General features: G+C 44.0%; 1 protein-coding gene across 3 annotated transcripts in view; it reads left to right on the plus strand.

Moving 5' to 3' along the window:
* The window catches only part of LOC113023585 (zinc finger protein Aiolos-like), an 82,647-nt gene that overhangs the window by 69,002 nt on the left and 2,710 nt on the right, over nucleotides 1-10,935 (plus strand). Inside the window, exons 2-8 of one of the 3 annotated variants that reach the window (XM_026169740.1) lie at nucleotides 2,205-2,318; nucleotides 3,038-3,183; nucleotides 3,489-3,587; nucleotides 7,161-7,580; nucleotides 9,235-9,402; nucleotides 9,774-9,890; nucleotides 10,720-10,830. In XM_026169740.1, coding sequence (XP_026025525.1) covers nucleotides 3,132-3,183; nucleotides 3,489-3,587; nucleotides 7,161-7,580; nucleotides 9,235-9,402; nucleotides 9,774-9,890; nucleotides 10,720-10,830 — 967 coding nt within the window. In that variant the 5' untranslated portion in view covers nucleotides 2,205-2,318; nucleotides 3,038-3,131. Of the gene's footprint in view, nucleotides 1-1,438; nucleotides 2,319-3,037; nucleotides 3,184-3,488; nucleotides 3,588-7,160; nucleotides 7,581-9,234; nucleotides 9,403-9,773; nucleotides 9,891-10,719; nucleotides 10,831-10,935 lie in introns of those variants that run through there. The other 2 variants (XM_026169741.1, XM_026169742.1) reach the window with 2 other exon arrangements.

Raw genomic sequence — 10,935 nt, forward strand, 5'->3', positions numbered from 1 at the left:
TATATGGTATTTCTGTTTGTCTGGTGCTAATATGAAGCTTAAACAGTCAAAGTTGATTCAGTGAAGTGAATATTTACTGCACAAAGGTGCAGGATGAAACCAATAAGCTGTCTTATTAAAGGAGAATGAGAGAAAGGAGCTGAAAACGAGCAGAACTGGAAGGAGAACTGTGCGTTTTCTCTCACCTACATTAAACTGCTTTAGGTTTGAGTCATGTCCACAAGTTTTACAAAGAGGAGGGACGACCACAGGAAGCTAAAAGCTGTTTAAATGTTGATTTGAAGCATACTGTCTTTGCCAGCAGAGCTCTTTGCAATCAAATATTTAAACCTGTGAGTGTAGAAGTCCTTAGCCCAACCCTGTGCTTTTAGGATATGTGATCTAAGAGAAATCAGAAACAGTTGTTCCTCACTAAAATGAGAAAGATGTTTTTCTCTCTCCAGAACACTGAGGCTGTGATAGGTCCTGTGATTTTGAAGCACACTGTGGAAAAACTGTGTGGAGACCCTTCGTTATGCACAGATAATAGTAAAACGTACAATTGTGGCACATCTGACGCATTAAAAGCATCATATTTAAATAAATAAGAAGTATATAAATAAAGTGAGGAGCATACATCAGCAATTTTAGAAGCAGTGAAAGACAAACATTTTCATCAGTGACCCTCTTTCTGCCTCAGTTTTCAGACTACGTTCGGATCTTTAAAGGCACTACATGCTGGTACGTCCTCCCGTCACTGAAAACCAGCTTTGCTCATATGGTCGCTCCAACCTCCTTCATTACTGCGTGTTACTAATTAGGCGTCTGTGGAGTTAGATAGTGGATAATCTTTTGTAACAGACCCGCCTTAGGGATGAACATAAAACATTCAAATGTCACAAGACATAAAAGTTTTGATTATATTAAATAGTTTTTGGCAGTTTTTAAAGTGTTTCAGCTGAATTATTTGTTCCCCCCTTAAAATTTCACCTCACACTTGAAATTTTGTAAATTTTAAAGGTGAAACCAAAAACTAAATCTGATACAAATATCTGAGGGTCACTTCATGCTCCTGTACCACAAGACCTTTGTTACCTGTGGTAACTCCACAGGTTGTGGTCAAAGCTGGATCCGGTGAAAATGTTGACGTAACACTGAAAATACGTCAGTATCGCCCCCCCCCCCCCCGCCTCTCTTACACATAAACACACACGCACGCGCTTTTGTCCCCCATGTTTTTGTCTCCGTTTGCGTCACTCGTCCCCTTTAAAGAAAAACCTAAGTATGACTCGAACGGCGGTTTTAGAGAACTGCTGCTCATTCAAGCAACAAGTGCATTCAAACTAAACATGCACCTGGAGATCTGCTGCGCATGTGTTCAGGGATTTTTTAACTTGTTTTTATCAGCAGGAGAGAGCATGAGCTTTTATTTGCCTTTATTTACACGCGTTAGAGTCGCTTGTTTTTCCCGTGAGGGGGATGGTAGATGATTTAGCAACTATAGGCATAAAAATCACACAAATATAACTTCACTCACTGTAAACAAGTGAATGCTGTGCTCAGATCATATGCTGTATCATAAAATAGGTACTGATTTCAGTGATACTGCATATGCACTTTTAAGACTGCTTAAACTCTCCTATAATAACAAGCCCGACTGTTAAAGCTCATCTGTAGACAATATTGGGATACAAGTATTTAAAAGCTTTTTTCCTAATTCTCTTCCAACTCTGCGTCAGAGATGGGAATAAAGAGAGGGACACTCAGCAGCTGCAGCATACAGATGCAGAGCCATGATGTAAGATTTTCCACAGCCAGTGTCTGACTTCTGCAGGTACGGACCATAAAGGGCAGATATCAGCTGTTTATTCGCCTGAAATGAGGGGAATTCTTAAAAGGAAGAAAAGTAAATGAAGTTTCAGCTTCAGACGAGTTGGACTTTGAAGTAGCTTTCACATCTGGCCACAAGATGGAGTTAGATCTCCTTAAAAGCCAAGTCTGGAGCCATGTGGACGCCCTGAAGTAACATCAAACCCCGAATCGGTTCTTTGTTTCGCTCATAAATGTTGTTGGCTGTGCGTGTTTAGGTTCAGAGAAGGAATGTTTGAAGATTTAAACATCATCAGACTTGTTCTGAGTCTCGCCGTCGGTGCTGCTCTGCTGGATTCACACGCTCTGGTCTTTGTTGCTCCACCTTGCTGAAAATGCGTTCCTGTTCCTTTAAGGAATTCACGGCTGTGACGTTGCTTATATTCCATATTCAGAGAAAGTCCAGCGGCGGAGTGTGGAATCTCCTCCTGTGAGTGCACTTCTCCTCTGTGGTGCTGAGCAAGAAGCAGGTAAGATCTTATTCTCATCATTACTCCTCAGACTTACTGTTAACTTCCAGCAAAAAACAAAACCAAAGACGTCTCCTGGAATTAACAGCAGCAATGTAGACATGTGCTTCTCAATTTCATTTTGACCATGTGAGAAAGTTTCCTATTGATGTATTTTAACGCAAGAGCTTCAGTTAATCATGAAAACCCTATCAACGGTGTGGTGTTTTATTATTTATTAGAGCTGATGCGAATAAATAGTTGAAACAATATAAAATATAATGAAATACTTTGTTAACTCGGTGGAAACTGACAGGGGGCTTCTTTAAAAAGTGCACGTCTGGATTTTTCTTAAATAATTTTGAAACTGTGCTGGAGTGTCTGTGTGTGCTCTTTTACGCCTGCTCCTGTGTACAAACCCAGCAGGAAATACATGAGCAGTGAACATCATCTCTTTCTCATAAGGCTAAATGTAGAGACAGGGTCGAGCAATCAACCGTGGGCTTTTTTACCCACTCTTCTTTTTTTTACACTGTCCAACCAACAGGAACAAAGAGATGCAAGTCTTGCTTCTATTTCTTCACAGGCCTTGTAGAAATAGTAAAGGGGAGGTTGGGGGGGCTCTTTTATTAGCATCGAGAGCATCTGAAAAAGTTAAAATTGTCTCACAAACGGTCAGATAAAATGTGACACAATGAATGTAAGAAACAAACCCGCCTTTTCTCTATCTTTATTGGCAGACCTGGTTTTAAAGCGCCAAAGGGGAGAATCTGGTTAGACTCTCATTAACCGAATACTGTAAATCCCCCCCCTCACAGAACGTTTTCCTTCATCATGAGCACAGAAAAGCATCCTGAATTCACATCCTCAGAGGCAGACGGGATGGGTGAGTATAGGCATTCCTTGTCTTTAATGTGAAACTTTCGATGATGAGGATGCACGCATTCCTCCACAGCGGCCACCATCCTGGCTGAAGTCGTGCCTAAAAACTCCACCACGTACGTGGAGAGATTTGTGCACGCTGCAGCTGAAAGCAGGTCATAGTGTCGGGGTCATGAGCAAGACTTCCTGCATATTTACTGTTAATCTGGAGTTTTAATGTTCATTTGTTGCTACGGAAAACACTTTTTTAATTAAGAAGAAAAGCGTCGCTCAGTTTTAACACATCCACTCAACATGTTACTTTCTCAGATGTTGCAGATGTGAAGTCGCAGGAGGAGGAAGAAGAGAAGGAGGACAGCTCATTTAGTGAAAATGGAATTCAGTCCGCTGAAGGTGTCGCAGATCCACGTATGTGTACCCACACACACACTCACACTCTCAAACACACACAAATATATATATATATATATATATATGTGTGTGTGTGTGGCATTGGTGCTACAGCTGTTCTTTACACGTCTTTTGCTGGGTTTTTTGCCTGTTTCAGGAAAAAAATTGAGGAATGGTGCTACAATACTTTCATACAATGAAATAGATTATACTGGTTGAGGACAGGAAATACAGGAAACCATTTAGAGTGGCAGAAAAAGTAGAGGAGGGGGATTAAAATGTGAAAGGTCACCTGTAACCAGAGCATTTGGCCAAATCGAGCCAAATCCGGCCCTTTGCAAATCTTAATCAGGCCGTATCTTATTTTATGTTCCTGATCATTTTTTATCCACCTATTTGTAGCTGTGGCCATGCACCTCCACTGCACCTGCGAGCTAACAGGCTAGCTATCGCCGAAAGCAACAAACGGCATAATTTGCAGCTTAATTTTGTCGTTTGAATCAGCAAACCAGCAGGCATTTGGAGTGAAAGACAGGGAACTGCTGCTTCGCTGAGCTCACAAGAGGAGCGCAGCTGCAAGCGCAAAATGTTTTATCAAACCCGCTCGTAAAATGATGGAAACGTGAAGACGAGTTTCATTTTTATGCGCAGCCAGTTTCGTGGCAGGTGACTGGAATGTGTGTAACAGGTGAAACAGCAAAGATCTTTAACTGTGTTTTAAATGAAACTTCCCACGCGACCTTTCAGTTGTGACGCTCGTCTCTGCAAAAACTTGCACAAAGAAAGCAGATTTGTTATTTTGCTTTTACATCAGAGGTTTCTGGGTTTAATTAGCTAGTGTTCGTGCCGGTAGCTGTCAAATTTATGCATAAATGCTTATCTGAATACTATAAAGCCAAATAAATATTGTTGTGTACTAGCTGAGGGCTTTCTGTGGACCAAATCATTGTGAGAAGAGCTCGGCAACAAGCTGTGTCTGGTATTTGCATGTCTCTCATTTTCCAGGGTTTGACATGAACTACATCAAGGTTGCACGTGACGAAGAGGTGCTTGATTGATTTGATAGGTCATCTAGCTGATTAAAGTTTCATTGACCGCGTGCCAATATAGAAAGTAAGAGAGCGGGGCCTGCAAATATGCATTCATACTGTATCTGATCAGTGGATGGTGGTTTATGTTCGGAAACGTTGTTTTTCACCAGTTAGTGAGGTGACATTTCTTGACACCAATGGTATATGGGTGCATGATGCCTCAGTGGTTAGCACCATCACCTCACAAGAACAGTGGGTTCAGACTTGTGAGGCTGTAGCTATGTGGAGTTTGCGTGTTCTCCCAGAGCTCCGGTCAATAAATGAGTGTTGATGAGTGTCCGAAGTCTTTCTGTTCCTATTGGGCAGCAGTTAATATGACACCAACCAGAGAAGTAATTGGATGAAATGGAAACATCCATCCTGGATTCTTCCTAAAATGCAGTCAGAATGCAGAAAAGGAGAGAAAGAGATGATGAAACCTTCGAGCAAAAGCTCAATCTGCCTGTGGTGTGGATGGTTCAGACAGCCCAGTATGACAGGAGCCCTCCAGAGACCCTTCCTGTTATAGCTGACCCAAAGCTTGGCCTGGCTCATCAGACCTGTTCTTACGAGACTACTGGGTCTGTTTTTATTGGGCAGGTTTAGACCCCAAACAAAGCAGTGATGCAAGAAGTAAAAACAGATTCAGCAGAACGCCTGTGAAAGAGAGGCATCGAGCCTTTGCTTTGTCTATTTAGCTGTAACATCAAAACAACATTCACTGCAAAGTCGGTTATATAGACCAACACCTCAGCGTGTTAGACATGGTAGGACTTATTAGTCTGCGATAATGTCTACAACATATATGATGAAACTGCACAGAAACGTCCCTGGGTCCGAGTCCTGTTCCTGCTGCATCACAGTGTTACAGGAAAACTTGAGGGCTGCACCAAAAACCAAAGGTTTGCACTCTGAGTCTGGAAGTAGATGAAGTCATTTCACAGAAGCCTAAATCTGTACTCATCTCCAGCATTTGGTGTCATTAAACTCAGTCTGAGACGTCTAAAATCAGACCTTTTTAACTCCTTGTACATGGTGAACATTGGTCACAGGAACACTGATGAGAACCAGCAGGGACTCTGTCTCCATTTTCTCAGCCAGTGTCGTGTCCACACTCTGCAGTCTCTTCTCTCTTTCTTTTTTCTGGTCACAGCAGAGTGACCAGAAAAGCTCCTTCTGTTTCTGCATCATTACTCAAACCTTGTTCTTCTTGTAAATTTCTACTAGGAGCCCGATGACAGATAATACAGAATTAAATTTAGTTTTAATCTTTCATGTAGAGACCCTTTGATTAAAACTGACTGAACACACACTGTATGTAGGTATGAGAGGCTGTCTCCAGCGTGTGGTAGACATGGTCTGGTTTTAGTTCTCACTGCACGTTCGTGCTTCTGTGATAAAAGCTGCATTTTAAAAGCTCTCTTCTTGTCATCAAGCGGGCAGAAACTGTGACAACTCTGTTTCACACGATATTTTTAATGTTGAATTGTTTTGACTTTGTCATTCAGCCCTAACTCTCTAATTTCTCACTTAAAAAAAAAAAGAACATGGTGTTACAGACAGCTCTCCTCTTTATTTCTGACTGCCACCCATCTATCTACCCCACTGGGTGCACTTCCTAAAGCCCTGCTCTGCGTCTAATGCGCAGCCTGCGGTTCACTGCTTTGAGACACTGGACTCTATATCGGGCCTCTCGGAGCTCTGTGTGTGCAAAGTTTCCATAGCACCTCTGAGCGCTTTCCACAATACAAGGCGCTGCTCTTCAGCTCATCATCAGTCACCGCCAAGACCACAGTGTGGTTTTTGGATGGAACTGAATAAGCTGGGGGGCTGGTTAACGCTTGCAAGAGGCTAGGTGAGAGGTCCTGTACATTGGGCCTTAGGACTCTGCGTGTAGGCAGATGTGGTGTTAATAAATGAAATTGCTAAATCCTGCATGGAGAAGTAGTTTGAGCTGAGCGTGTGGTTGAGAAACCAGAAAAAAAAAACCAAAAGCGGGAAAATCTTGCTTGTATAGGTGATGTAATTGGTGCTCGGCTGGCTGAGGGGACACCGAGAGGACTTTAGGTGCACTTTAACACCTTTTAACCCTTAAATTTGGATGCTTTTAAGCCTTTGTGACCAACGTGATGAACAGTCAGTCTGAAATGACTCTTCAAAGGCAGATGAGGAATTAGTGTTGTCTGTCTGAGGCGCCGGCTCACTCACTCTCTCTCTCTCCTGCCCTGGTTCTAGCCGCTGTGTAGAGGAAATGCCTTTGCCTTATCTCAAGCACACATCTTCTGAATCTCTCTGTGACACTATGCATCGGCCCAAATTAGGCTACCCACACTTTGGAGATGTGCTAGTACTAATATCTTGCTATCGACCTTAAATACAAATGTGGAAGTAAAGACGTGACTGTGTTCCACATTCTGCTCACAGCTTATCTAGCTCCTTTGTTGGAAAATGCTCTACACATTCCTGTGAAATGTCTCTCCAAATGCATATTTTGGTTGTCCCCTCCTTCCACTTTGCTCAGGTGTGATAAAGTCCGAGGCTGAGGAGATGGAAGATAACGAGCAGCTTCTCAAGGCTGAAAAAGACCAAGAGATTGTGCCTAAAGAGGAAGCAGAGGGAGGCAGTGAGGACGGGATGGAGGAAGGTTTTGATGGGGAGAGGACAGAGGAAGAGAATGATGAGGAGAGGGACATGGAAGGGGATGAAGAGGGAGATGGCCTGAGTGAGCCGCAGGACCTGTCGCTGGTGGACTACTCGCGTTACGACAGCGCGGCCCTCCCCGACGCCAGCGCAGCGGCGTCTGCCGCCAACGCGGAAGGCGCTTATGCACCTGGAGCCGGGCCGCCTCGCATCCAACCGACAGGCAAGCTCAGCTGTGACATCTGCGGCTTGTCCTGCATCAGCATTAACGTACTACTGGTGCACAAGCGCAGCCACACGGGTAAGCAGAAGGACGCTGACCTCAAAGATCGCAGTTGTGCAATCGCCGCGCTGTTGATGGCCCTGAGGTCTCCTTTTATTGACTCTGTCAAAGCGATTAGGAACACACAATCGTGTGCTAACTGACAGATTGTGAAATAGCCTCTATTGTTGTTCATATATTCCACGCATGCACTAACTGTGTGATTTGATCGCAGCAGCAGATAGGTCAGCACATCAGACTGCAGCTGCAGTTATCGTTCTGCCCTAAAATCCTGAAATGAATGACAGATTTTCTGAAGTGATGACCTAACCAGCGTGCTCAGAGCCGAGTTATAGTATGGAAAATAATACTCATCCCACTCATGGGATTACTCTGTCAGCTTATCCATAGAACTGATATATCGAGTTATCGGCGGCGCACAAAAAATATCAAAAACGTGAAAGAAGGTCAGAAATTCTCATGTTGCTACATTTTAAATGTCTTCAAAATGAGTCACGAAGATTATTTTTGTCCCGTCTTCCATCAGTCTGACTAACAAAGCAGAGTTTAGCTTTAAGTCATCACAGACAATTATTATAATCCTGTGCTGTGAGATTATGTGATTTTAGGCTTCTGAAACTCTCAAATCTTAGTCAGAAGAATATTCTAGCAAAAAAAAATAGTGTTGGGTTTACGGTTATGATGGAGTAGATAGGGTACTTAAACATGAAAGCAAGCTATACTTATTTATATGGCACTTTTTACCCACAGATAAAAGAAGATAGATTAAGAACACACACAACTGCCCCAATAAAACAGAGTCTAGAGCAGTACATGGATTCAAAGGCGCAAATGTCCTTAGCTGGGGCAAGCACGTTACTTAAATGCTCAAGTGACTTTAGCTGACTTTTAAAAGAGATGACAGAATCGGAAAACCTCAGAGGTGAAGCAGAGCGTTCCACAGGTCGCCTGCTGTGGCCTCGAAAAGCTCGATCACCTCGTGTCCTTGGGCGGGGGCGTGGAACAAACTGTAATTTCAAGTTGTTGTTAGATCTCAGTGGGCGAGCTGAGGAGAGAAATTGAGGAAAATCCGCTAGACGCGAGGAAATCTGATGGTTAAGAAGTGAAGACGCTGAGGCGACCATACTCCCTGTAACAACCATGATCCACCGTCTGATGCAGTACTCGCTTACTTGAAAGGCTCGTGTGTCTCTGTGACATTTAATCGCGACTTTTGTTGTAAAACATACAAACATTAGAGCTGCATTTCACTGAGTAGAGCCGAGCAGTGCTAGTCTTCGTTTGGCACCCGTGAGGCTTTGTTTCTGACATGGGAAGTCATGCACAATCTGCTTGGCAATTGTGCGGTCTGAGTTGTCCGTGAGAACAGTCTTTTCTAGGTTTGGACGTTACTTTCTTCCCCTTTTAAAGATGGTGAATGATTCTGTGTTTTTTTGCAATTCATCGTAGGAACAAGAAAACAACTAAAGTCAAAAAAAATGGAAGCCAACAAATATCTGAGCTATTGCAAAATTTCCACCCAACAAGAACATAAGAATACCACAGTGGGGTTTTTTATTTTGCTTACAGGAGCCTCGCGGCAGGTGGTCGAAATCAGAATAAGTTGTGTGATTAAAGAAGCCGGTGTCGTGTGAGAATGTGCAGGATTGTTTCAAACGCTGTGTTTTTTCAGGCGAGAGGCCATTCCACTGCACTCAGTGTGGGGCCTCCTTCACCCAGAAGGGAAACCTGCTTCGCCACATCAAACTGCACTCCGGGGAGAAGCCTTTCAAATGCCCGATGTGCAGCTACGCCTGCCGGCGACGTGACGCTCTGAGCGGGCACCTGCGCACCCACTCTGGTACCAGGCAGCCACACACACACACACACACACACTCACACTGATAAGCTCTGATACTGTATGCACCTGCGTACAGTACCATGCTGGTTGGTTTTTTACTCCTTTTGAATCTGAGGTCTGCTGAGGCTACATGGCTTTTCCAGTAACACCTTGCCATGCATTCTCATATGGTTACACACATCACATATGATTAGCTTACTCATTCACCTCTGGAAACTTACTCATTCACTTTCAGTTCACGTGTTTCTCCTGCACGGCCTCCAATATGCACACCATCATCAGTTTTGTACGAAACCGCGTACTTAACGAAGTAATGCTTGCTTCATGCCATTGATGTGTTTGAGTGTTTAACTGAAACCTCTGCCTCGCAGTAGAGAAGCCCTTCAAGTGCAACCATTGCAGTCGCAGCTACAAGCAGCGCAGCTCGCTGGAGGAGCACCGAGAGAGGTGCCATGTGTACATTCAGAGCAAAGGTCCCGCCGAGAGAGGTGAGCAGCGGTGCGCACACACTGTCTCACCACCACGCTTGTAAGAAGACTCCAACATGTCTCCGAGGGACACTCGGTTCACACATGCACATATAGGTGTTAAAGTTATGAAGAACGCATGCATTTCTGCAGCTCGTGCAGAAATGCACACGCTCGTGCAGGTGCACACTTAACAGATCCTGTTTTTATAGCCCCATTAAAAATAACAAGCTTATGGCTACTACCCCGCACTTACAGCTAAACGGGTTATGGCTGCTGTGGCGTACAGGCTCAGCGTGCAGAAGACCGCTTCTCATCTCTCTGCCATCAAAGGGGAAGCTAAATAATGTAGGGCAAATGCTTCAGCCCAGCCACCCGACACAAGCAGGAACACAAACGCACACCACCTTACCTCCCCCTTCCCTCCAAATAAAAAAACAGAAAAGCCTTTATGTACTCAGAGGACAACAGCATGGTTGCAACACACAGACAATGCTCTGTTTCTGTGGTCACCAAATGTCGTAAGTTTATGCCTGATAGTGCCGTAGTGGTGAGGAAGTACATCCTCATCCTGTGGTCTCCTCTCCTGTGCTGGTGAAGTAAAAAAGCAACCAGGAAGTGAGGTCAAAGGAGCGTCTGCTCTCAAATTAATATCTCGTTCCTCCCGGTGTAACTGCGCTTCTGCGCAGCTGCTGTGTTTTTTGAGTTTCTTCCTTTTTTTAAAAAAAACTCTGTGACTTCAAAGGCTGATGGACAGCTGTGCACTCATGACACTGCCTGATCAAAAAGAGAGTCTTCATTTCCTTATCTCTCTCTCTTTCTCTCTCTGTGCTCTTCTGCTGCCAAGCAGAGGACAGTCACACATCCAGGACTCAGATGGGTACTGAGCGTGCGCTGCTGCTCGACAGGCTCGCCAGCAACGTAGCCAAGCGGAAGAGTTCAATGCCACAGAAGTTTACAGGTAAGGGTATAAACACCTCAGGCCGATGAAAGCGCTCAGATTTCTCTTTAAAAATGTGCTTTTATATCTTTAAGGAATATTTAGTGGCTCCAGCTTTTATACGTA

The sequence above is a fragment of the Astatotilapia calliptera genome, chromosome 6, assembly GCF_900246225.1.
Source record: "Astatotilapia calliptera chromosome 6, fAstCal1.2, whole genome shotgun sequence".
NCBI classification, from domain to species: Eukaryota; Metazoa; Chordata; class Actinopteri; order Cichliformes; family Cichlidae; genus Astatotilapia; species Astatotilapia calliptera.